Below are 23876 nucleotides of genomic sequence, written 5' to 3' on the forward strand. Positions count from 1 at the left end.
TCCTTCCTTCCTTCCTTCCTTCCTTCCTTCCTTCCTTCCTTCCTTCCTTCCTTCCTTCCTCCTTTCCTTTCCTTTTCCTTTCCTTTCCTTCTTTCTTCAGGGCTTTTCAGCCCAAGCTGTCCTGGAACTCACTTTGTACACCAAGCTGGTCTCAAACTCACAGAGATCTGCTTGCTTCTTCCTCTCAAGTGCTGGGATTAAAAGGGTGGACTACTGCCATCTGGCTTTTTGTTTGTTTGTTTTTCAAGACATTGTTTCTCTGTGTATAGCCCTGGCTGTCTTGGAGCTCACCCTATAGACCAGGCTGGCCTTGAACTCACTCTGCCTCTGCCTCCTCAGTGCAGGGATTAAAGGTTTGTACCACCACCACCCAGTTTATTTCAGTGACCTTGAGGTAATAAAGGAGCTCTGCATATCTTCACACTTAGTTGTCTCTTGTTTAAGGTTGTCTCCTAATAGCCAAAGTGTGGAGGGCGCCCCATGCGGCCAAGTACTTTGATGATCAGACTTTCTGGGAGGTAAGACTTTTATGGTATTGACATGATAGATTTCTTTTTATTTTGTGTGTGTGTGTATGAGAGAGAGAGAGAGGGTGAGAGTAGGGGTGTGCACGGAGATCAGAGGACACATGGGAGTCCTCTTTGGGTGCCCCAAGTTTAAAGATAAGGAAATGGAGGCCCGCTGGAGTTTAAATCACTTGTCCAAAATGGCAGAGCCAGTCAAGGACACAGAGGGATACGAACGGGTGTGTCTGGCTCCAAATATGTGTTGGGCATCTGAGGGAGAATTGTCTCCCCACCCCTGATGTCACCATGTAGCCATCAAACTTCTTTCCTGTCACCGAGCAGAAAGGGACTGTAACGTAGAGACACGGTCCAGGAGCTGCCCGTGTGGCTCCCTACGTCACGACAACGCCCCAGAGAAAACACCAAATGGAAAGAGCTTATGGTAGTAGTGAGACCCTGTCACCAGAGGCATACGAACAAATGAGCCAAGCAGAGGAAACCACGAGAAGCTGCCGTGCTGGTCCAGCCTGGGACCCCAGCAGGAGCCAGGCCCAGGAAGGAAGATGGCAGGGTCAGGCATAGTGCAGGGGGTTGAACTCCAGTTCCAGGGGTTTTGGTACCACCTCTGGCCTCTTCAGACACCACATACGTGCAGTAAGCCAACAGACAAGCGTGTACACCCGAGCGTACATACGTGAAAACAAATAGGAGAGAGGATGGCTCAGTGGTCAAGAGTACTGCTGTTTTCCCAGAGGACCTGCTTTTGATTCCTAGAGGCCACAGGGCAGCTCACAACCGTTTGTAAGTCCACCTCTAGGGATGAGATGTCCTCTTATGGCCTCTACAGGAACCAGGAGTGTGCACGGTGCACATACACGTGCAAGCAAATCCTCCACACGTAGTTTTTTTGTTTTTGTTTTTTAATTAAAAACAATTAAAGCCGGGCCTGGTTGCACACACCTGTAATCCCAGCACTCGGAAGGCAGGCACAGGTGGATCTCTGAGTTTGAGGTCAGCCTGGTCTACAGAGTGAGTTCCAGAACAGCCAGGGCTACACAGAGAAACCCTGTGTTGGAAAATAAAAACAAAAAGTAAAAATAGTTAAAAAAAATAAAAAAAAAAAAAGAGCACAAAGAGAAACGATACATCTACGATCTCTCCTAATTTAAGGTTTTTGAGGGCTGGAGAGATGGCTCAGAGGATACGAACACTAGCTGCTCTTCCAGAGGTCCTGAGTTCAATTCCCAGCAACCAAACGGTGGCTCACAACCATCTATAGTGATAGCTGGTGTCCTTTTCTGGCCTGTAGGTGTACATACAGGCAGAATACTGTATAACTAATAAATAAATCTAAACAAAACAAAACAAGAAAACAACACCCCCCCCAAAAAAAAAAACAAAAAAAAACTTCACAAGGTTTTGAAAGCGCCAGCCAGATGTGGTGGTGCCTGCTTTTAGGCCAGGCAAAGCCACGCAGAGAAAGGCTGTCCCAAAGAAATAAGTAGTTAATTAATTAACTAATTAATTAAAAAATAAACGTGTGCTTTGCCTTCACAGTTCCCTCACCTGGCTGTTGGATATTAAACAAAAACATCCGAGCCCAAGGCTGAGCGTGAAGACGCCCCTTTCTTTGCATTCCAGTTACGTCTGAAACATGTTTTACAAGAAAGTCTTCCAAGTGTGATCTAAGTTTAAATAATATGTTGGGTTTCGTGATAAACACTATCAATGCTTTTGGCGGCAGACACCTCATTAAAGTTCTGGTCCAATTCTGTCCACAACTCTTTCCTTCTTCTCACACTTATCAAAGCTGCTCCCCAGGCTACGGGGAAAGGAAGGTTACCGGGAAATCTGGACCCCTCACGTCTGGTCACTGCACACAGGCTTTAGAGCCAGCAGTTTTACAAGGTCCTCAGCATCGCCCAAATTGTGCTGTGGGGAGAGAGTGACACATCGGTTGTGGGGTGAGGGTGTATACTCTCAAGTTCCTAAGAGGTGGGCTTCCCTCTGAGACCCCCGCCACGGTCTGTCCTCTGTGTGATGGCCTGGGGGCAGTGTCCACAGGAGAAGCAGTGCTTTGCGTCCTGTGAGCCAACATCATTCAAATCCACATCTCGTGGGTGTGGGAGAGCGCACACATCTAAGCCATCTATGACACAGATCATGGCTGCCAGACGGCGATTACAGCAGGCCATGAAGGCCAACCCTTGAAGCTTAGCTCTGAAGAATTTGTACCATTTCGTGTAAGGTGAAAGCCTGGGGCAGCAGGCTGGGGGGAGGGGGGGGAGGTCACAGCAAAGTTCAAGAGTACCAGTTGGGCCAGGCTACCAAAGTCCCTGACAGCTAGCCGGTGTAGTGCTAAGAGACCCTTTGGCCTGCTGAATTTAAGTTACCTGTTCAGAGGTGAAATGAAACACAGAATTCAAGTCACTATCAGAACAAATTACCCCCGAGCCAGACTATCAAGTGTAATAGACTTGGTTTCTTTAAAAACCTCAGTTATATTATGTAAACATCTTTTTGTTTTAATCCCAAGCGTGGGATTTTAGTTTGTCTGCAGCTGATAATTGCCTCAAGCAGGGGCGTGGTCTTTGCCAGCTGGAGTTAGTTGGATTCTGAGGACTTTGGGGGAAAACCCAGAGGAAGAAGGCGCAGCAGCAGCTTGGAGGACACAGAGAAGAGAGCGGCCAGTTACCTGGACTGCTGGATATCCTGACTATGAGATGGGTATTGCCCCAAAAGAACCCAACGACCCTAAGCACCTGGAACTAAGTCTAACGAGGCACACACCCCTTCTAACCTTCTATCTCTCCTACCTAGGGCTAGGGGTTTGGAAGGGAGGTAGAGGCTTAAACCTTAAGTAGTTTAAGAAACAGTGCCTGTGGGGACTGGAGAGATGACTGTCAGCTCTTCCAGAGGTCCTGAGTTTAATTCTTGGCATCCACATGGTAGCTCACGGCCATCTATAACGTGATCTGGTGCCCTCTTCTGATGTGCACATGTACACGCAGACAGAGCTCTCATCTACAGAAAATAAACAAATCTTTAAGAAGCAAACAGCACCTACAGTCAAGTCCTGGGAATTGTCACCTGAGATACCGTCCTGTCTGTGCCCTCTCTTTCCATACATGGCAAAGTGTGGACTGAGCCATCTGTATCCAGCAGGTCCACACATCACATCTGATTCAGTGTTCTTATTCTGAATCAGCAGTACAATGGAGATGTCCACAGCAGGGATGGGAGTCTGGGGATAGCCTGGGCTCCACTCGGGTACCACTTATACAAAAATGCCTGCCACTTTCTCTTTTACCTCTTACTTCCGTTTCTTCAGTTTCAGTTTCTGGCGTTCTCTCTACAGGCTTCTCAGCAAGGAACATCTCCAGCAGCTGTGGGGCTGGTGCACATCTCAGTCATGTAAATCTGGCACATCTTAGGTGCTTAGTTCTCCTGGGAATCTCCCACGTCTGAAGAATCTAGGTCCAAACCCTTCAGTTCCGCAGTACTGTTTTTAAATATGTACAGCAAAAAGTCTGGGCCACTGACTCTGTCCAGGGCCACTGTTGGGCCTGGGTGCTCCTAGCAATTCCATCATTATCCTGTCAGGATGGCACATTACTCCTTTAAAGTGCCATCTTTAAACACATCCTCAATAAGCCAGATGTGGTGGTCCACACCTGTACTCCCAGGACACTAAGGGAGGCAGAGGCAGGCAGATTTCTGTGAGTTTGAAGCTAGCCTGGTCTACAAAGTGAGTCCAGGACAGCCAAGGATAAACAGAGAAATCCTGACTCAAAAATCACAAAAAGACATCAATAGTCTGAGGCAGTAAAGTGTTCCTAATAAGAACACTTTCTCAATCAAGAGAGTCGTGAACCCTTCCCACAAATTATCTTCGACCATTTACATGGAAAGGAAGCTGCTGAATTTTTCTGGTAGAACCATATAAACCAACTACAAAGTATAATGAGAAAGAACTCTGACCACTGAATAGTTTTTAATAACAAGAAAATGTTTATACATTATTCAACATTGGACACAGAAGAGGCTGCACTCAGTGAACACTTTGGACCCCAGAGCGAAAGCTCATCCCGAAGACTCCACGGTTCTCCTTAATCCACTCTTCAGACCATCACAGAAGCTGAGGAGAAGTTACTCGCGTCAACAGCTTCCTTTCCTGCTGTAGAAGCTGATCGGGCACGCCGCACTGGACTGTTGCAGTTTACGTAGGAGTTCTCATGATTCTGGCATTTACAATTTCAAGCTGAGATTATACTCAGGAGTAAGTTTAGAAAACAGCATTACAAAAGACTGGGTGAGCAGTGGGGGGAGGGGGGATCCCATGCAGGGTGGCTGTGCTGCAGGAGCATCTTCACTGCCATAAATCCTCCGTGCGGCCGAACTTAAAAACCAGGCCCCTGTGGACAGAATGAGAAGTAGCGTGACTGCCCGGGTTGGGACGCTCCTGCTGAGGCCTCAGAAAAGTCAGCCAGTGTGTGGGAGGGGACCATGACCTACTTGATTCAACAAAGCTTTTTGGAGGGGATGCGGCTGGGATCCAAGGCCTGGGGGGAGCACGCTAGGGCAGAGCTGCAACCCCACACCCATCTACACACCGTGGCCTTGGTGTGCAAGGCCCACAGTGTCTGTGTCCTTCCTCTGCTCTTGTCACATACCTCGGGGGGGGGGAGGGGGGCATATATACCAAACACCAAGGAGGCCCGAAACACAGAACTCCTTCTCCTTGGAGGAGTTCAGGTCTTTGTTTTTGTGAAATGGGGGAGGGGTGTCTTACTGGGTATGTGCACCCTTGGCTGGCAAGGACCCTACTATATAAATCAGGCTATCCGTGAACTACGGCAAGTCTCCTGCCGCTGCCTTCTGAAGTGGATTTGGATGAAACAGAACCTCAGGTGAATGCCGAGAAGCCAAGGGGTAAGGGCTCGGAGGTGGAGGTCCACGGCAGTGCCAACGCTTGCAATGCATGAGGGAAAATCCTGCCAGGCCTAGTGGCGCATTGCTACTTAGTGAAGGACTGCCTGGGCCCAGGAGTCTGTGTCCAGCCCTGGCTTCAGAGAGGAATTCCTTCCTTTAAAGAACCCCCTCCCAGACAGACAGACACACACACACACCTACACACATGCAATAAAACCACACATACAGAGAACATATACAACAAAATGACACACACACACAGAATAAAGCCATAAACAGAGAGAGATCAACTTTCCCCCACAGAACAAAAACACACATACACACAGTGAATGAAAGAATGGAAATCAGAACTTACCCAAAAAAGATGAAGGCATTCTGGAAAAATACAGCAATTCCAGGATACACTATGGGCTTTTCTGTAAAAACAATTGTAATATTTAGAGGTTTAAGATCTCCAAAGAGTAAGGTCCAGACAGACTAACAAATACCAAATTTCTTGCCTACCCCAACTGACCATTCTGGCAGTGGCTATGGGTAAGTTAAATGACATACTACATGGCGGCTCTCTCTGTTCCGGTAATAGTACCTCCTGAAGGCACACGGCACATGAAGGAACATTGCAGAATGTGCTGAGGACCCTGAAGAAAAAAGCTGGCAAATGTCTGGCCTGCCAGGGAGCCAACCAAAGGAAGACAATGGAGCAGCTCAGCCCATGGAGACTTAAGACCCAGAGGCCAGGAAGACCCTAGGAAGGGCAGACACTGGAGCAAGCGAGGGCCGGGGTAGAGCTGCAGCGAGCAAAGGCCCTGAGGTGGGAGCAGCTGGCAAGGTAGAGGAATGGCTGCTGGGTAAGAGAGGTAAGAGAAGGGAGGTCAGACCAGGCAGTCATGACAGGGAAGGCTACTTGAGCTGACATGTCCTAAAAGGATCCCACTGAAAGCAAAGGGGGAGACAGGAAACCTGCTTGGAAGTCCTTTCAGGAGAGCAGGAGGAAACTGTGGCAAGCTGAAGGGGGAATTCTGAGCATGGAGCTGGGGGCGGGGGTTTGTCTCAGCACTTGCTGACTGACAACTCAGAGCCCAGAGGCCCAGCTGACTGCCACCTCTTTCTCATCCCCAAACAGCCTGGGGTTTTTGTCTAGGCCTCTACATGTCACCACCTCCAGGTATAGCGGCTCCTGTCTTTAGTCCTAGCACTCGGGAGGCAGAGGCAGGTGGATCTCTGTGAGGCCAGCCTGGTCCACAGAGTGAGTTCCAGGACAGCCAGGGCTACACGGGGAAACCCTGTCTTAGAAAAAAGAAAAGATGCTGAGGATTGAGCCCACAGTCCTTTGGAGGACAAGCACCTTCCCACTGAGCTGTTCCATGGCCCTTGGGGTTTTTTTATTTTGTTTGTTTTTATTTCGGTGAAACATTCTTGATGTGTAGTCTCAAATTCCTGTCAGACTTCTTGCCTCACTCAGACTCCCAAATTATGGGATTATAGCCGCTCACCGACACACCCAGGATAAGTTCTTGCTCTGTAGCCTAGGGTGGCCTGGAATCAGGGGTTCCCCTTCTCCACCTCCCGAGTGTTGAGGTACATGTGTTTGGCACCTTTGCCCCAGTTTAGTGACCGCCTTGGTAATACAATTTTATCTCCTTTTACATAGAAAAAGCAATAATAGTTTTGTGTGCTGTGTAAGACCGATTTAAGGCCAGAGTTAGAAAAGGCCTTGGGTCCCTGGCTAAAATTCCACCTTGAGGGACCCTAGAAAAATAGGGAACAAGTTCTGTAGTCCAGATAAAATAGACCAAATAGACCATAGATATCCCAGTAAAAATGTAACTGGTGCCTGACAAAGATCTACCTGCCTCTGCCCCCCAAGTGCTGGGATTAAAGGCATGTATGATCTTGCCCAGCAAGATTATTTTTATCTTCAAATAGCTAAAATTAAAAATGTAGCCAGCACTTCCTTACCCTTGGCAACATAACCTCCAAAGAGAATCCACATGGATGCAATCAGGGACCCGAAAGCCAACATGAAACCGATTAAGAGCCATATTCGAGCACCTGCAAAGATACGGTATTACCACAGCTGCCGACTTGACAAAGACAATGAAAATCCAAGCGTGTGTGTGCAGGTCTGTGACCTCAACAGCAGGAGGGAGAGGCAGGAGGGTCTGTTGTCCGAGGGTAGCCTGTGCTACATGAGACATAACTCAAAAGAGCTGGCCAGAACCCATCAGGCAAAGGCGCTTGCTACCAAGCCTGATGCCTCAGCTTGCTCCCTGGGACCCAAATGGTAACAAGAGAGAACTGACTCCAATAAGCTGTCCTCTGACCTCCACACACCATGACACACGAGCATCCACACTCACCCCCCACCTCCCCACCAGATATGGGTTGCTGAGGTAGAAGGAATGCCGGTCTGAGTTACATGGTGAGGTGTAGGCCAGCAAACAATGCTACAAAGACCGTCTCAAAAAAAGAAAAGCCACAAATAGAACTCATAGATATGACGTGACATAGTGCACACACACACACACACACACACACACACACACACACACACACACACATAAAAACAAACCCACAACGGGCTGGGCGAGGCGGCACATGATTCACACACTTTGGGGGTCAGTGCAGGAGGACCAACCCCGATTCAAGGCTACTGTTGGCTACACAGGGGGTTTGAAGCTAGCCCGGGCTACCTGAGATCCTGTCTCAAGTGAAGCCAGGGGCCAGTGAGATGGCTCAGTGAGTAAGCGTGCTTGGCCGCTGCTGAGCTAAGCGCCATCCTTTAATCTTCCCACATAGCTGGCTGCGGGGCTGTAGAGAGGGCTCAGCAGTTCCGGAGGAAGAGGTTTGGTTTCCAGCACCCACGTGGGGATCCAGCACCCTCTTCTGGCCTCTATGGTCGGCAGGCACACACGTGGCACGCAGACTGGCACGCAAAGCATCCACACGCATTTAAAAAAATGGTCTGAGGTTACAAAATATTTCAAAATGCTAACGCAAGCTGGGCGTAGTGGTTAGTTCTATAATCCTAACACGTGGGAGGCAGAGGCAGGTGGATCTCTGTGAGCTCAAACTCAGCCTGGTTTACACAGTAAGTTCCAGGCCAGCCAGGACTACACAGCAAGACCCTACCTAGAAAAACAAACAGACAAACACACAAACAAACAAAAAATGGTAACACAACCAAATAGAGCTGTTGAAAAGACGATCATGTCAACGCGCTGGGGGATTCTGTGTTGCCACGTTACCAGCTCCTGCTCCCTGCTGCAGCCTGGAGACACTATAGGCTACCTATGACTGCCAAGGCCCACATTCAAGCCTGCTGTGACCTCGGAATCCAGCGTATTATACTGGGACCCAAAAGGCCAACAAGCACCCTTCCGGGGAGAAGCCTCAGTTCAGCGAGGAAAGATCGGCAGGAAGATGCCAGGGCCTATTTACCTGTCTGGCCTAGGCAGCCTTCACTGTAGCTGTCACCTCTAACTTGTCCATTCGATACTGCATTGATCCTGCGGGAACAGAAAGCCAGGAAATTAGGGCTTCCCCCTCCGGGGAGAAGCTGTCCTCATCATCATACTATCAAGCGCAATAGGCTGGGGTTGCTCAAATTCAAGGTGAGGCCTCCTAAGCCATGGGTCCGCATGACTCCGGTCACCCACGGAAGCCCTTCAACGGAGACACGCCTTGGAGCCGCCGCTGTGGTCTAGACTGGGAGAAATGGCAGCATCTGGCAAGCTAGCAAAGTCTTAGCCTCGCCCCAAACCTCCTGAAGCAGAAACTCCAGCGTGGAGCTCTAAAGCCTAGTTCTAACAAACCTTTCAGGTGATCTCACTGCTTGTGAAACACTGAGCACAGGGCTTGAGACATGGCTTAGTGGCTAAGAGCACTCACTACACACACAGAGGACCCGAGTTCTGATCCTGACCCCACCAACTGTCTCAACTGGAGCTCCTGGGGACCCAAAGCCTCTGGCCTCAAAAGGTACCTGCACACATCCATATATATATTTTTACACAAGTTAGTCTTTATGGCTGGGCAGTGGTGGCGCACACCTTTGATGCCAGCGCTCAGGAGGCAGAGGCAGGCGGATCTCTGAGTCTGATGACAGCCTGGTCTACAGAGTGAGTTCCAGGACAGCCAGGGCTACCCGGAGAAACCCTGTCTCAAAACAAACAAACAAACAAACAAAATTCAAAAAGAAGATAAAAACAAAAAGCTCACCTTAGTTTAAAAACATTTTTTTTTTTTTAGGTTAAAAGGCTTGCTGGGTCTCACTGTGAAGCTGTCTGACACTGGGATGAAAACGTGTGAGTTGAAGCCAATGGTGAAAGCTAATAAGCCCAAGGCACATCTCCTGCCACCAGGTACCGGAAACACAGTGAAGAATGTGGCTGGAGGCTGCTCTGCTCACTCACACACTACACACCCATACGCGAACATATGTGTGCAGGTCACCCCCTCCTCCACGGGCAGGGCTGCCCGTGTCACAGGGAGCAAAGCTGAAGTGTAAAGATCTGAGGCAAAATAAATGAAAACATACACACACACACACACACACACACACGCATCCGTGTGCTCAGTCGGGAACAGGGCTTAAATTATGAACACCCTAACGGAGCGTTTCAGCAACCCTAATGGAGCCCAGCAGCCTAATTATTAGTTAACTGCAGCAGAGTGGGAAGGCTGGAGCACCGAGTGCCAGCGGAACACCAAAAAAAGGCGCCCACCCTCTGCCACCAGGCAGGCATGTAAGTCAGACCTGGCCCCCGTGCACGACGTGTGTCCCTCAGTGGCTCACAGGACCCTCCGTTGGCTTGGAAAAGACTTTTACAGATGTAAACGTGTACGTGAGTGGGCTGTTAAAAAGTGGGGATCTGGCACCTGGACTAGGAAAAGGCTGACTCAAGTGTTAGGATTTATAGGACCATGCCTAGAAACTCATTTTAGGTGGCTTTTGGAGGAGAAAAATAAAAAAGTCATTTTCCAGGCATTTTTAATTAAGGGGAATTTTTCTATTCCCTTTGGTTACTGTAAAATACAGTGTAATTTCAGCAAAGTCCCTCAAGTGCCCAAATCCTGCGTGTGGGGGAATGATGTCCCCTCCCCCGGGACACAGCCTGTCTGTGAGCTACAGATGCAGAGGGAACCGCAGCGACACCTGGGGGGGGGGATGAAGCATCTCGACGTAATCTCCGATACTTAGACAGGTGAACACATCCAGCGCTTGAGGCAGAAGGATCACAATGCCCGAGGCCAGCCTGGGCTACACGGATGCCCCTCAAACCTCCCAACTGCACTCGGCCCATCCCAGGAGTAAAGAAGGACATGCAATAATAAAGACGGTAAGGATGGGGTGGGGGGCTCCATTCAGCGTGTGTGGAGCAGACAGGAAGCACAGAGGAACTCTGCATGGAGAGGCCACAGCACAGGGCTGGGACTGAGACAGGATCTGAGGTCAAACTCCTCCCTCGTGTAGCCCTCCGGGTAACTACCACAAGCAAGCAACCTCGGGGTAAGTCGCTTGCTTGACATACTCAAGGCCATGGGCGCATGTGCGCATGCAGGAGAGAAAACTGCAGACAGTGACAGCAGGGTGTGTCCCAATAGCATTGCAAACTAGGTGTGGCCACAATTTGCCAATCCCTCTGGCCTACAGCAGGCCCAGCGACTACTTGCCCTCATAAGCAGGGTGGCAGGAAGGCTTCTCTCCCAAGAACATTCTGGGAGAATCTGCAGAGAGCACTGACGTCCAGAGCAGAAACCCCAGACCTGGTGTTCAGGAGCCTGTGCCCCTTAGCCAAGCTGAAGTGCTGGCCCAGGACTGGACTGTTCTTGATCTCAGACTCCTTGCCTAAAGCTGGTGCTGAGGCTCAGCAGAGAAAGAGCTGCAGCACGCACAGAAAGGCTGGCTGGGGCGCATGTTTGTAACTCCAGCAACGGGGAGGCTGAGGCGTGAGAAGAACCAATTCCAGGCTAGCCTGGGTACACAGTGAGGCCCTGTCTCAAAACCAATAGCTGCTCCCTACAGGAAGCACTTGCAATTCAGGAAACATACAGACACAGGCCCAAGGAAAAGCCCCTGGAATTCACTTAACAGGATGGGAGATGACCCGGAGGTGATCTGGAATGGGGCACAAAAGGGCAAAGAGAAGAGAATCCACCTAGACAGGCCACTAGAGAGGAACGCCAGGAAGAGGAACAGAATTATCACTGTAGAGCCAGAATGACAAAACCAAATTTCAGACTCGAGGTCACAGCTTCGGTGAGCCTTCCTTCGCTCTCCATGACTTTCTCCACCCAGCCCCTTCCCCCAGGTCCTGACCCCTCATCAGCCTTTTCTCACCTGCACTTGCAGTCAGAGAACTCACTATAACTTATCCTTGCTTCGTGGCTGTCCACCTCACCCACCTATATATAGGCTGCTTCTGTGTCAGCCACAGCCAGTTGCCCTGTACTGAGAACAGAGGCCAGGCTGGGAGGCTAAGTATGTGCTTGTGGAGGGGTGGGGTGAAAAACCCGTAAGGAAAGCACACAGTGTCCGAGGTGAACGGGGAATTTTTAACTTGGCTACAACAGAAGCAAGCGCAGCTGAGGAAAGTAGGGAGAAGCTATGGGAGTGGACAGCAGAAAGGGAAGAGGGAACAAGGACTGTAGCGTCTCCTCACCACAGTGTCATCTTGCTGGCCTAACAGCAACCCTAACCGTCTCAACCTATACAAGTACTGGGATTTTTGTCTTGTTTCTTCCCATTAGATCCATCTGTATGCACACGAGTGTTTTACCTGCATGTTTATACAAATGCCTGGGGCCTGCAGAGGCCATAAGAGGGCATCGGATGCCCTGGAACTGGAGTTACAGGAAGCTGTGAGCCACCACGAGGGTGACCAAACCCAGGTCTTCTGCCAGAGTGGTACATGCTCTTAACCACTGAGCCATCTCTTCAGACCCTTAGCATTTTTTTCTTGAGACCGAGCCCCCTGGCTGGCATGGGACTTCCTAAGTACACCGGGCTGGCCTGAAACCGGCAGCGATCTTCCTGTCTCTCTGTTTCCTGAGTGCTGGGACCGCAGGTTACAGGAGTGTGACACCATGCCCGGCTGGCCTTCTTACCTACCAGAATTTCAAACTGGGGCCGTTTCAGTTTGTGGCGCTCTGGGTAGGCAGGGTAGGGCCAACACTTACATGAGGAAGGCTATGGTTGCTATGACGCCACAGGCGTGGTATGAGTGGTTGAACTCCTCCATGGTGGGATAAATAACGGCGGCATCTATGATGATCCACCACCCTGTGAAAAACTTAAAGACAGACAAAGGAGGCGACGTCAGTGAGGAACGAGAGCAAAGGCGCCTGTGTTACTGCGGGGTGTTTGAACCAGCAAACCCTTTCAAATGGGCTCCCGAGTTTCCTCAGCCATTCCAGCATCTCCACGCTTGCCGGTGGCTCGCCAGCTGGTTAAGTCATAGGCGCCCCAAACCTGCTTCCACCAGCACGGACTTTATAAATCTGGGCGCTGATCGAGTGAGGAAAGGGAAGTCGGGTGGGGCTGCTCATGCCTGTGGACTGCAGCCCAGAGGGCTCAAGCATGGCAGCCTGAGTTTACGGTCGACCTCAGATCCCAGCTGACACCCCACTGCGGCTCTCCGAGGGGAGAGATAATGTGGGGTGTGGCAGCACACAGTCACCGGGGAGGCCATTTGGTGGTTTCTGAAATGACTTTTTAAAATTTACCTAATTTTATTTTATGTGCATTGGTGAGAGGGTTAGGGTCCCCTGGAACTGGAGTTACAGGCAGTTGTCTGTGGCTATATGGGTGCTGGGAATTGAACCCAGGTCCTCTGGAAGAGCAGCCAGTGCTCTTAACTGCTGAGCCATCTCTCCAGCCTCTCTGATATGATTTTTAAGTTCAATCTGAACACGAGATTATATATTACCTAACTAAATTTTCTTTTGGTTATTAATAAAGGAAAATATGTAAAATAAAAGCAATAATACTCTACGTTAAAAAAATTCACCTGATCAGGAATCTACAGGGTGGCATCGTGCTTGCTGTGGATGTCACTTGGTGGCTGGGCACTGTCTGCTGTGCACGTGGCCTGGCTTCCATTTCCAGATCACACACACAAGAAACTATTAACCAAACACTGACCAACAGCTTACAAGGACTTGTAAGGAGCCCCCTTTCCTGCCTTCACTGCCAACCGGGAGAAGCCCTGGGTAGCACCATCCCCTGGTGATTTAAAGTTATTTTAAACCATCAAATTGCCTTTATCTGGTTATAGACAGATCCATATGCTTACTAAGAATGCTTTTATTTGGCTGGTACAAGTAGTGGCTTGGGTTTCCATTCCCCCCCTCCCCAGCCTTTAGTGTGTTCAAGATCTTAAAAGTTTTCTGAAATAATTTTTATGTGCATTGGGGTTCAGACTGCATGTATGTCTGTATGAGACGGTCAGACCCCCTGGAACAGGAGTTACAGAAAGTTGTGAGCTGCCATGTGGGTGCTGGGAATTGAACCCATGTCCTCTGAAGAGCTGCCAGTATTGTTTCTGGATGTTTTGCCTGCATGTATGTCTGCCTGTGAATCACATATGTGACTGGTGTCCATGGAGTTCAGGAGAGTGCGTCAGAACCCAGGAAGCTGGATAACAGAAGGTTCTGAGCCACCATGACAGTCCTAGGAACTGAATTTGGGTTCTCTGCAAGAACAACAAATGTTCTTAACCCCTGAGCCATCTCTCCAGCCCTGCATTCAAGGTATTCTATTTCTAGGCTAAAATTTAAAGCTATTCAAAATGTGAGAGTTTCTCGGTGATATTAAATGTTGTCATGAATTTGGAAATATGTGTTTTTTCTAAATATATATTGTGGAAAAAAAACAAAAGACTAGGTAAAGAGTAGATATTTGAAGTTGGGTTTCTAGTCATTTACTTAAAATTTCATCCTTCCAGGCCAGGGCTATAGTTCAGCGACAGACAACTTGCCTACTCCGTGTTCGGTCCTAGGTTCAGAGTCTAGTAAAAGTATTCCTTTTTAGAACAAGCAGTAGGTTGTAGTGGAAGTTTTGGTGTCTTTAAAAACTGTTATGCAAAGATGTTTTTGTTTTGATCCCAGGTGTAGGATATGGGGAATGTTCCAGATGTCCACAGCAGCAAACTATTTGCCTCGTGCAGGCTCTGAGAAGGGCGTGATTTTTGCCAGCTGCAGATAGTTTAGTTCTGAGGACTCCAGAGAGGGAATAAAGGCCACAGCCAGGAGAGAGATGGGGGAGAGGAAAGGGGCTCTGAGAAAGAAGAAGGAGCTGGTGCTTTCCTCCTGCAGTTCCTTGTTGCTGTTGACGCAATTTGACAAGAAGTCGGAGACATCCTGAAACGAAGAGTGGACTTGCCCCAAGAAACCTGATGATCCCAACCAGCACGTAGTACCTAAAGAGATCTCCGCCCTCTCTCCCCACTAACCTTTCTCTATCTGATGTTGGGGTGTTGGAAGGGATTGAGGTGGAGAAGGGAGGTAGAGGTATAAGAAATTAAATAAAATAAAATAGATTAAAAAAGGTGCCTACAGGGCTGGAGAGATGGCTCAGAGGTTAAGAGCACTGGCTGTTCTACCAAAGGTCCTGAGTTCAATTTCCAGCAACCACATGGTGGCTCACAGCCATCTATAATGAGATCCTGTGCCCTCTTCTGGCATGTAGGTGTACATGCAGGCAGAATAATGTATAAATGATAAATAAATAAATCTTAAAAAAAAAAAAAAAAGGAAAAAGGTGCCTACAGCAGGTAAGATCTTAAACCATAGTATCAGACTGCTTGAGGAATTTGCAATGTAAATAATAATTTTATTTTGCAAATCACCTCTGAGCATTATATTTTAAAGGTCAAGGTGGCACACACCTGCAATCCCCAGCACTTGGGAAGTAGAGGCAGGAAGGCGAGGAGTTCAAGGCCATCCTTGGCTTTACTATTAAGCTTGAGGTCAACATGAGCTCCCTGGGACCCTGTCCAAAAAGAAGTGGATGCATTTCCTAACAGTCTTCCCGACGACATTAAGTGGAATGTGAACTCTGGACAACCCGAGAAATAGGATTATCTCTCTTGACCAGTTCCAGCCTGAGTGTTTCTTTAACCCTTTCTTTCTTTTTTTCTCTTCTTGAGACAGGAGCTCACTCTTTGCTCTGGCTGTCCTGGAACTCGGTCTGCAGGCCAGAGAGCTGGGACTAAAGGTGTGCGCCATACCTGTCCCCCTTCAATCCTTTCTTACTGAGTCAAGGAGGCATAACCCATACAATAAACAAACATGAGTTTATTATTATTATTATTATTGTGCTAATTTTTATTAAAGAACTTATTATTACTATTAGATGTATGTTTCGTTACTCCAACTATTGACAAAAATAAAAAAACAAACATCCCTGAGTAAAATAAGTTTGGTGATTATTTTTACAAAGTACACATTTTAAAGCACCACACATAATCTAAAATGTCTTATACAGACACAAGTAACTGGTGCTTTTACTACTTGTGGGTTCCTCTTTCATCTATCCTTCTCCATCCCTTTTCTTCTCCTCCTTCAGCCCTCTAACACTAGATAGAAGAGAAAAAAGGATGGAGGGGAAAGGGAGCGATGTCATTGCTGGGCCACTTCCTGCCGATTAGGGGTGTTGAGTTCCTTGGGGTAAGTTTGATCTTTGATGTCAGGATGTCTACCTAACTTCTTCTTCTTCCTGTTTGTGTTCGACTACTTGACAAACAGCAACCAATAGCATCCAACCAACAGCCCACCCCACCTCTTGGGTCTAGCCCCTGGAAAGTTCCCAGAATTCCAAGCATCACACACTGTTACACAGTTGCAGAATTTGCAACTGGCAAAATCACACCTACGCTAGGGCGCAAGGCAAATCATAGTAAACTGCTCCTACAAAGCCGGCCCCTTTCCTCCACACCTGGGATTAAAACAAAAACATATTCTTACAATATTTCTGTGTTTTTAAAGAAACCAGAACTCCGCACAGACATCACCGCAGGGAGCGCCAAGGACACTTACGAGAATGCCGGCAGCAATGGAGGCGATGGTGTTCCGCTTCTCCCCCCAGTCCATGCATTCCGAGCACCTCCCACCTTCCAGAAATCCAGACATCCTCTCAGGTCACTAAAACAAAACCAAGGCAGATAACTCACTTCACACTTGGCTGTGCTCCTGTTGCTATTTCACAGCACAATAATAATCTAACACAAGTCACAGACGCTTTTTATTCTGGCCCCACTTATTTCTTCAGAAGTCGGGATGGAGCTTTTGGGGCGAGTGAGGTACGTAGGGCTCCATGTGTACTAAGGAAGCGCCCCACAAATAAATTAAGACCCCAGGCTGCTCGCTCTCAGAGGCCAGGTCATCTTCCTGCCTCAAGTGCTAGGATAATTAAATGTAAGCCACCAAGCCAGGTTTGATTTAGCTTTTGATAAACTGCCACATTCTAACTCTGGAAAGCAAAATTTGAATTCATTCACCATATACATACTTTTTGTTGTTGTTTTGAGACAGTATCACTCTGTGTAGCCCTGGCTGTCCTGGGTCTCACTATATAGAACAGGCTGACCTGGAACTCAGAGATCTACCTGCCTCTGCCTCCTGAACACTGGGATTAAAGGCATTCTATGCCACCACCTGGGGAGCATATACACACTTTTAATGTAAAAACAAGGTTTTTTATCTGGGAGTGGTGTGATGGCTCCTGCCTGTAACCCTAACGTTTGGCAGGCCAAGGAATGCAGTCAGTCAGAGGCCAGACAGGCCTACACAGTGAGTTTGAGGCCAGTCTGTCTCAAAAGACAAAACAAAACAAACAAACAAAAAACCCAAACACCAAGAAAGCAAAATAGGATGGTTCCAGTGTATTTAGATAATATGAAAGATGATGATTACCCAAACTTTAGCAAAAATGTACTGATCTCAACGAAGTCCCATTTTCTTATTGCAAGTCCACTATAAGCAGTCCCTTAAAAAAGTGAGGGCGATGACACTTAGGTCTCCAGGGCCCTGTTCTAAAGCTGTAGTTCCAAACTAAGGTTACTATTTGACTCTGCAAAATAAGGACCCGATAGCTTTGTTTTTAAGTTAAAAACAGACTCGGATTAAAAAATCTTTCCCCTAGGAATTTGCATATGTTATCATGAATATGTGTTTTTTCATGCCCAAATAAGAAAGGAAACGATCCCTACCTCATTTCTTTTACAGTACCTGTCCCCTCTCCAAGCCTGCCTTCGGACGGCACCCCTCTTATTTGATGTGGTGTCCCTAACCCTGCTTCTCATGGTGTTTCAGCACACCCCACAAAAAGGGCAGACCTGGAATTAATTCAGACCCCAAAGAAAAGAATGCGTCGCTAAATTACCACGGCCAACCGACACTGTCTTAACAAATTACATAAAACTCTCCTTCAAGCCCAACGGTGCTAACTCGGCCCAGGAAACACCGCGCGATCTTTATTTCAACAAGATAATGGGAAAACCTGAATAATGCACAACTCGCTCACAGAATGGGTCCCCCCCCCCACAACTCCCTGAAAACTGCGACTTCAGTTTTAGCTTCCTCTAAACAAGCTGAAGGGGAAAGCTGACATGCTCTTGGGACGAGTTCGGGTCTGAGAACACTCGTTTTTTGATCTAATGCTTGGAAAAAAAAAAAAAAGCAGCCCTTGATGTGTAATTGTTCACCGCGATGGCCCCACCCGAGTCCCTTTTCTCTATGCACAATTACTTGACTGGTTCAAAGGCAGAACCGCCCTGCAGACTCTGGAGGAACAGGGCGCGGCCACGCGTGGGCTCCGCAGACCCAGCTCGGCAGTTTGGGGGTGAGACCCGGCGACGGGAAGCCGCCGGGCAGGTCGCGCGATCTCAGCCGCGGCTGGGGCGCGGTTAGCACCGCGGGTTCGAGCCCCGTCCGGCCCGCTGCTCTGCCCTCCCGTCCGCACTCACATCCAAGTCTGGAGTCGGGAATCGCGACGCGTTTGGTAGCCTCACTTTACTTCAGTTCTGCAAGAAAACAAAACAGCCACAGCCACAGACTCCCGGATGTGGAGGTGCCGGTTCCGCCCCCGAGCCAGTGCGCAGGCGGGTCGGGCGGAAGGCGGACCCCGAGGAGGGGCCTGTAGTCGGGCGCGCCACGCCCACTCGTCCGCGCATGCTCGGACACCCTTGTCCGGTCCCTTCTGGTCACCGTGGGAAATATCCCGGTAGAGCCTGCCTTCTAGGACTGGCCCGAGAAAGGAAGTCCATCCTGACCCTTTTTGTTTGGTTGGTTTTGTTTTCGTTTTCTGAGGCAGACAGGGTTTCTCTGTGTAGCCTTGGCTGTCCTGGACTCGCTGTGTAGACCCGGCTGGCCTCGACCTCACAGAGATCCTCCTGCCTCTGCCTGAATGATGGGATTAAAGGCGTGCGCCGCCACGCTAAGCTTGTTTTAATTTCTTAAGACACTTTTATTTTTGTTGTCACTGTATAGAGGTCTTTTCTCTCCTCCAACCATGTGGGCCCCGAGAACAAAACTCAGGTTCCCTGACTTAACAGCAAGTGCTTTTATGTCAGTCGTTTCCCAGCCCCACGGTGACTTTAATGAGGTTGGGGCTGGCCTGCTCCGCGTGGGTGGCAGGTAGAGTCGGCCCCGGTGGCTGAAGGTGACGGTGGGACTCACTGCCTTGCAGAACTAGGCGCTAGGGAGCGTCTCTCCAGTCGCCTGCCTTTTCCTTTGATGCAGCAAAATATGTAGCTATTACCTGATTAGTATATTGAACTATGCAGCCTCTCCACACCCCCAACACCGCAGTGCTGGGCTGGAAACCCAGCTCTCTACTACTCAGTCCTGGTTCTAGCTCCATCTCTCTCCAGTTACATACATATGATGAGTATTTTGCTTGCGTGTACATCTGTGCACCGCTTTCGTGCCTGGTGCTGGTGGAGGCCAGAAAAGGTGCCGGGAACTGGAATTACAGCCACTGTGAGTGGCCATGTGGGTGCTGGGGATTGAACCTGAGTCTTCGGAGGGACCAGCCAGCGCTCTTAACCACAGACATCTTTCCTCCATGACCTGTTTTTTAAATGAACATTTCTTAACCCTTAAATGGAAGGTTTATCGTTACTGGCTAATGGCTGGTTGCCGTCTCAAAGCAGGGGAGTCTAGGTTAGGCAGTTTCTCTCTCTACCTCTGTCTGTCTGATTTTATTTATCTATGTCTCCGCCCAGGGTTTTACTACTCTGGACCTCCACATGCTGACTTGATTGACACTCTACCACTGAGCCACAGCCCCAGGTCTCAAGGCAGATGTCTTTTTTTTTTTTTCTTCCATATAGTGTTTCCAGGCTGGCCTCCAACTCACAGACATCTGCTTGACTCTGCCTCCTGAGTGCTGGGATTAAAGTTGTGAGCCATCATCACCTAGCCCAGATCTTTTTTCTTGTTGTGTTTTTGAGACAGGGCTTCTCTGTGTAGCTTTGGCTGTCCTGGAACTCACTCTCTAAACCAGGATGTCCTCTAACTCAGAGATCCATCTGCCTCTGCCTCCCAAGTGCTAAGATAAAAAGGCATGGACCACCACAGCCGGGCTCCAAAGGCAGATCTTAGTGAAACTTTTAAAATGTCTATGGAAGACATGGACCTTTAGATTTAGTCACCAGCTCTTAAAGCTATGAAGCTTATTAAGAATTAGGAAAGCATCAACACCCCTTTTCCTTTGTGCTGTCTCTCCTTCTTTAATGGCTGTTTTCTTTATTTTGCTGTTGCTGTGGTACCAGCAACAATCAAAGCAACTCATAGAAGAAAGATTATTTGGCTTATAGTTTGAGAGGGAAGAGTCCATTATGAGTGTGGGCAGGGAGGTGGCACAGCAGCTGGCAGCCATGGTGGCCTGAGCAGGAAGCTGAGGGCATACGTCTTCCATCACTGGCATGAGGCAGAGCCGGAGAACTTGGGACGGGGCAAGGCTTTGGAATCTCATGCTCCACCCCCACTCACATACTTTCTCCAGCAAGGCTGAACCACCTAAACCTCCCCAAACTGGGGACCAAACAGTCGCATGCCCAAGACTTTGGGGGACACTGCTCATTCTGTTATGCAGACCAATGCAACTGAAGGAGCTCAGTCCCTACACATGGTATTTCATAAGACTATGAAGGAAGCTGTGATCTGCAGAGAGAGAGAGAGAGATACACATAGGTCAAACACTCTACAAGCCTGACATGGCAGATGGAATGTAGCAGGTCCAGTGCCAAATTATTCTGGGCTAAATAGGCCTCCAAAGAGCCACTCACTGCCCATTTCTGTGTTTGTCTAGCATTCTTGTGACTAGCAGTTAAAAATCCTCTTTGGAATGTCCGAAAACTAGTTTTAGCTCCACTTGGCCGTCCCTGCTGTTGAGGTAGGGGTATTAGAATTGTCATCCATCTGTGTACTTCTGTCGTGGGTCTGGACCCCTCCTGCTTTTTTTTTTTCCACCTCCACTGCCTCAGGGGCCTCAACAGTCCTGCACCCTGACTTGGGGCCTTTGGCTGTGAGCTCCGCCCAGCAGGGAGCCAACAGCTTCAGCAGACCTCAACAGGGTTTTATTATCTTATCCCCACAGAGATGTTCTCTGCCTCAGCCTTCTGCTTGTCTCTCTTTTGGTGTCTCTCAAATGCCGGGGACGCAGCTATGACCTCTTTAGCCCTCCGTGGGCATTCTCTAACCTACATATACACACAGAGAGATTTACTGTGTGCTGTATGACCGAGAGTTAATATTAGTAGTTAAGATTTGCATGAAGATGGTGCACCTCTTTTGATCCCTTCACTTGGGAGATAGAGGCAGGCAGATCTCTGAGTTCAAGGCCATCTTGGTCTACAGAGTGGGTTCCAAGAAAGCCAGAGCTACCTGAAGAAAAACCTGTGTCAAAACAAACAAACAAAAAGAAAGAAAAATTGGCATAAAAGAGCCTGTGTTTATGATAGCTCAGTTGATACTTGGCAAGTTGCTGCTAATGAAACACATAGCTTGTGAGTGTACTGTTACTCAAACAGTTCTGACAGGCTGCAAAGGCCTAATTGTGTCCATCTGTGCTTCTGACATAGTGCACTTATAATGGCAGGTGTCTTGACGTGAGTTTGAGACCAGCCTGAACTACAAAACCGTTCAGAACACCCTATGCTTCAATGTGAGACTCTGTCTCTCTTTTTCTAATTAAAAATGTGTGTCTGAGCCAGGTGTGGGGGAGCATGCCTTTAATTCCAGCACTCAGGAGTCAGAGGCAACTCTGAATTGGAGGTTAGCCTGGTCCACAGTGAGTTCCAGGACAGCCAGGTTACACAGAGAAACCCTGGCCTGTTTGCTTGTTTGGAGGCAGAGTTTTTCTGTGTAAACTTGGCTTTCCTGAAACTCACTTCATAGACCAGGCTGGCCTCAAACTCACAGAGATTGGCCTTTCTCTGACTCTGAGCACTGGAATTAAAGGCGTGTGCCACTGCTAACCAGTGGAGAAACCCTATTTGAGAAACCTAGAAAGAAAAAAAAAAGTAAAGAAAAATATGAGTCTGGTGTCCTCATAGGTCAGGTGTCTGATCTCCCGAAACTCAAGTTACAGATGTTTTTGAGCCACCATGTGGGTGCTGGGAACTGAAATTTGGTCCTTTGGAAAAGCAGCAAGTGATTTTTTTAATTTTGTTTTGTAAGACAAGGTTTCTCTGACTTACAAAAGTAGCCCTGGCCAGCCTGGTCTACCAGCCAGTGCTATTGTTAGGCCCAGCTCTTAAGGACCCCAAAGACCACCAGGAGCCGGACCACATATGCAAGAGCAAAGAGCTTTATTCCAACTTAAGCTCAGTCTCTCCACCATCACCAATGCAGTGGATCATCCAGAAGAACCCTGAGCAGCTGCCTGGGAGGGTTTTTATTGGGGTTTGAGCAAGACCTGGGTATTCCTGGCTTAGCAGTTACAAGATTGGATGACATTCAGCAAGGACAAGCTTGTTACTAACTTTGAGCAAGCTATCTATAGACCTCAGGCATGTTAGGTTGGTGGGCTGCTCAGCACAAATGTCCCACCCTGAGATAAGATAGCTTCCCATTCTTGTGATTACCTCTAGGCTATTCCTTGGGTAGGGAATTTTATGGTTTTCTTATTCCTGGAACTGGTGATCTATGGCCTAGTTCCTGGGACTGATGTCTTTATTTTGTGCGTTGGGGGAGGGGTTAGGCATGGTCCTCTCATTATTTCACAGAGAAACCCTGTCTCAAAAAACAAACAAACAAACAATAATGAAACCATAAGTATCCCAGGCTGTCTTGGAACTCACTTTTTGAACCAGACTGGCCTTGAACTCACAGAGATCCCCCCTGGCTGAATCAAGGGGGGGAGGGATGATTAACTGCCTAGGCAACTCTGTAGCAACACTTCAACCTCCCTCCCCCAACTGGGCTTGGTAAAGACTGTAGTGTACCTTTTCTCTTGGGTGTGTCGCATCCTTTTCCTGGTTGCCTAGCAACTATCACACTTAAATCCCTTTCATAAACTCCATCTCCCCTTCAAATTGGCTCCACCTGAAGCTCTTTCCTGAAGTAAAGTCAAGGATCCTTGTGTGGAGGTCTCTGAACAGATCTACTCAATCTGCTTCATCTCTGGCTTTTGATGCCTCGGGTATGACAACAGTAACACCAGCAGCTTTAACTCCAGCCAGTTATAGCTGAAAGAAAAAGACACCAGCATTCTTTGAGGGGAGAGCCCTGTTTCCCACTGTTTCAAAACCCTGTTGACTTCCAGAATTAGTCTAAATAATTCTTTTGTGATGTAGTCTAATGACTCCCAGGCTGGCTTTAAGCTCACTATGACTTAAAATTCTGATTCTCCTATTTGTACCTCCCAAGTCCTGGGTTTACAGCTCTATGTCACCATGTCTGGGAGTTCCAGTTTTTCAGGGACACACTTGGCAGATAGCATGAATTGTCTGCAAAGACTCCTACAGTCTCTTCCAACTCATAAGCAGAAGCCTAGGAGTGCAGAGTAAGCAGTTTCACTAATTCTCCCTCCCACACTTGTCCATTTGTAAATGGTGAAACTGAGGTTTCTGTGTGCCCACACAGCTTCCTGAGAATAGTCAGATGTTCCTGGTGGACTTTAAGGAGCATCCAGAAAATCCTCCTGCCTCTGCCTAAGTTGGGATTACAGGCAACAGTTATCACCATGAGGGGAAAAAAGTTCCCTAAGAACTGGGGTGGGTACTGGATTCTATGCCACAGCCTGGTAAGGGTCTTAATTTATGGGTATCGGTACTCAGATATGGGTTTAGACTGACAGAAAATCTTTATTAGCCGACCATCAACTACGATGGGTGTTTGGGATTCCAAGGTAATCCTGAGACTTTATCAGGGTGAGCCTTTAAGCACAAAAAATATTCTGGGTTGACATACTTCAGTATACAAGAACAG

At 48.3% G+C, this 23876-nt stretch overlaps 2 protein-coding genes across 2 annotated transcripts in view; one reads left to right on the forward strand and one right to left on the reverse strand.

Annotated features, from left to right (window-relative positions):
• Positions 1-2280, forward strand: part of LOC129679523 (blood group Rh(D) polypeptide-like) — a 31687-nt gene extending 29407 nt beyond the window's left edge. Inside the window, exons 9-10 of the mRNA XM_055610723.1 lie at positions 445-518; positions 2064-2280. Coding sequence (XP_055466698.1) covers positions 445-518; positions 2064-2090 — 101 coding nt within the window. The 3' untranslated portion in view covers positions 2091-2280. The remainder of the gene's footprint in view (positions 1-444; positions 519-2063) is intronic.
• A 2201-nt stretch (positions 2281-4481) lies between these two features.
• Tmem50a (transmembrane protein 50A) lies at positions 4482-18534 on the reverse strand. Its single transcript, XM_055611424.1, has 7 exons — positions 18407-18534; positions 16479-16583; positions 12621-12733; positions 8880-8947; positions 7398-7490; positions 5794-5854; positions 4482-4921 (listed from the first exon to the last, which is right to left on the reverse strand). The coding sequence occupies exons 2-7, from the start codon at positions 16569-16571 to the stop codon at positions 4876-4878; spliced, it is 474 nt and encodes a 157-aa protein (XP_055467399.1). The 5' UTR covers positions 16572-16583; positions 18407-18534; the 3' UTR covers positions 4482-4875.
• Between the last annotated feature and the right edge of the window lie 5342 nt (positions 18535-23876).

This window comes from Psammomys obesus, unplaced genomic scaffold, assembly GCF_907164565.1.
Source record: "Psammomys obesus unplaced genomic scaffold, mPsaObe1.curated_primary_1811, whole genome shotgun sequence".
Taxonomy (NCBI): Eukaryota; Metazoa; Chordata; class Mammalia; order Rodentia; family Muridae; genus Psammomys; species Psammomys obesus.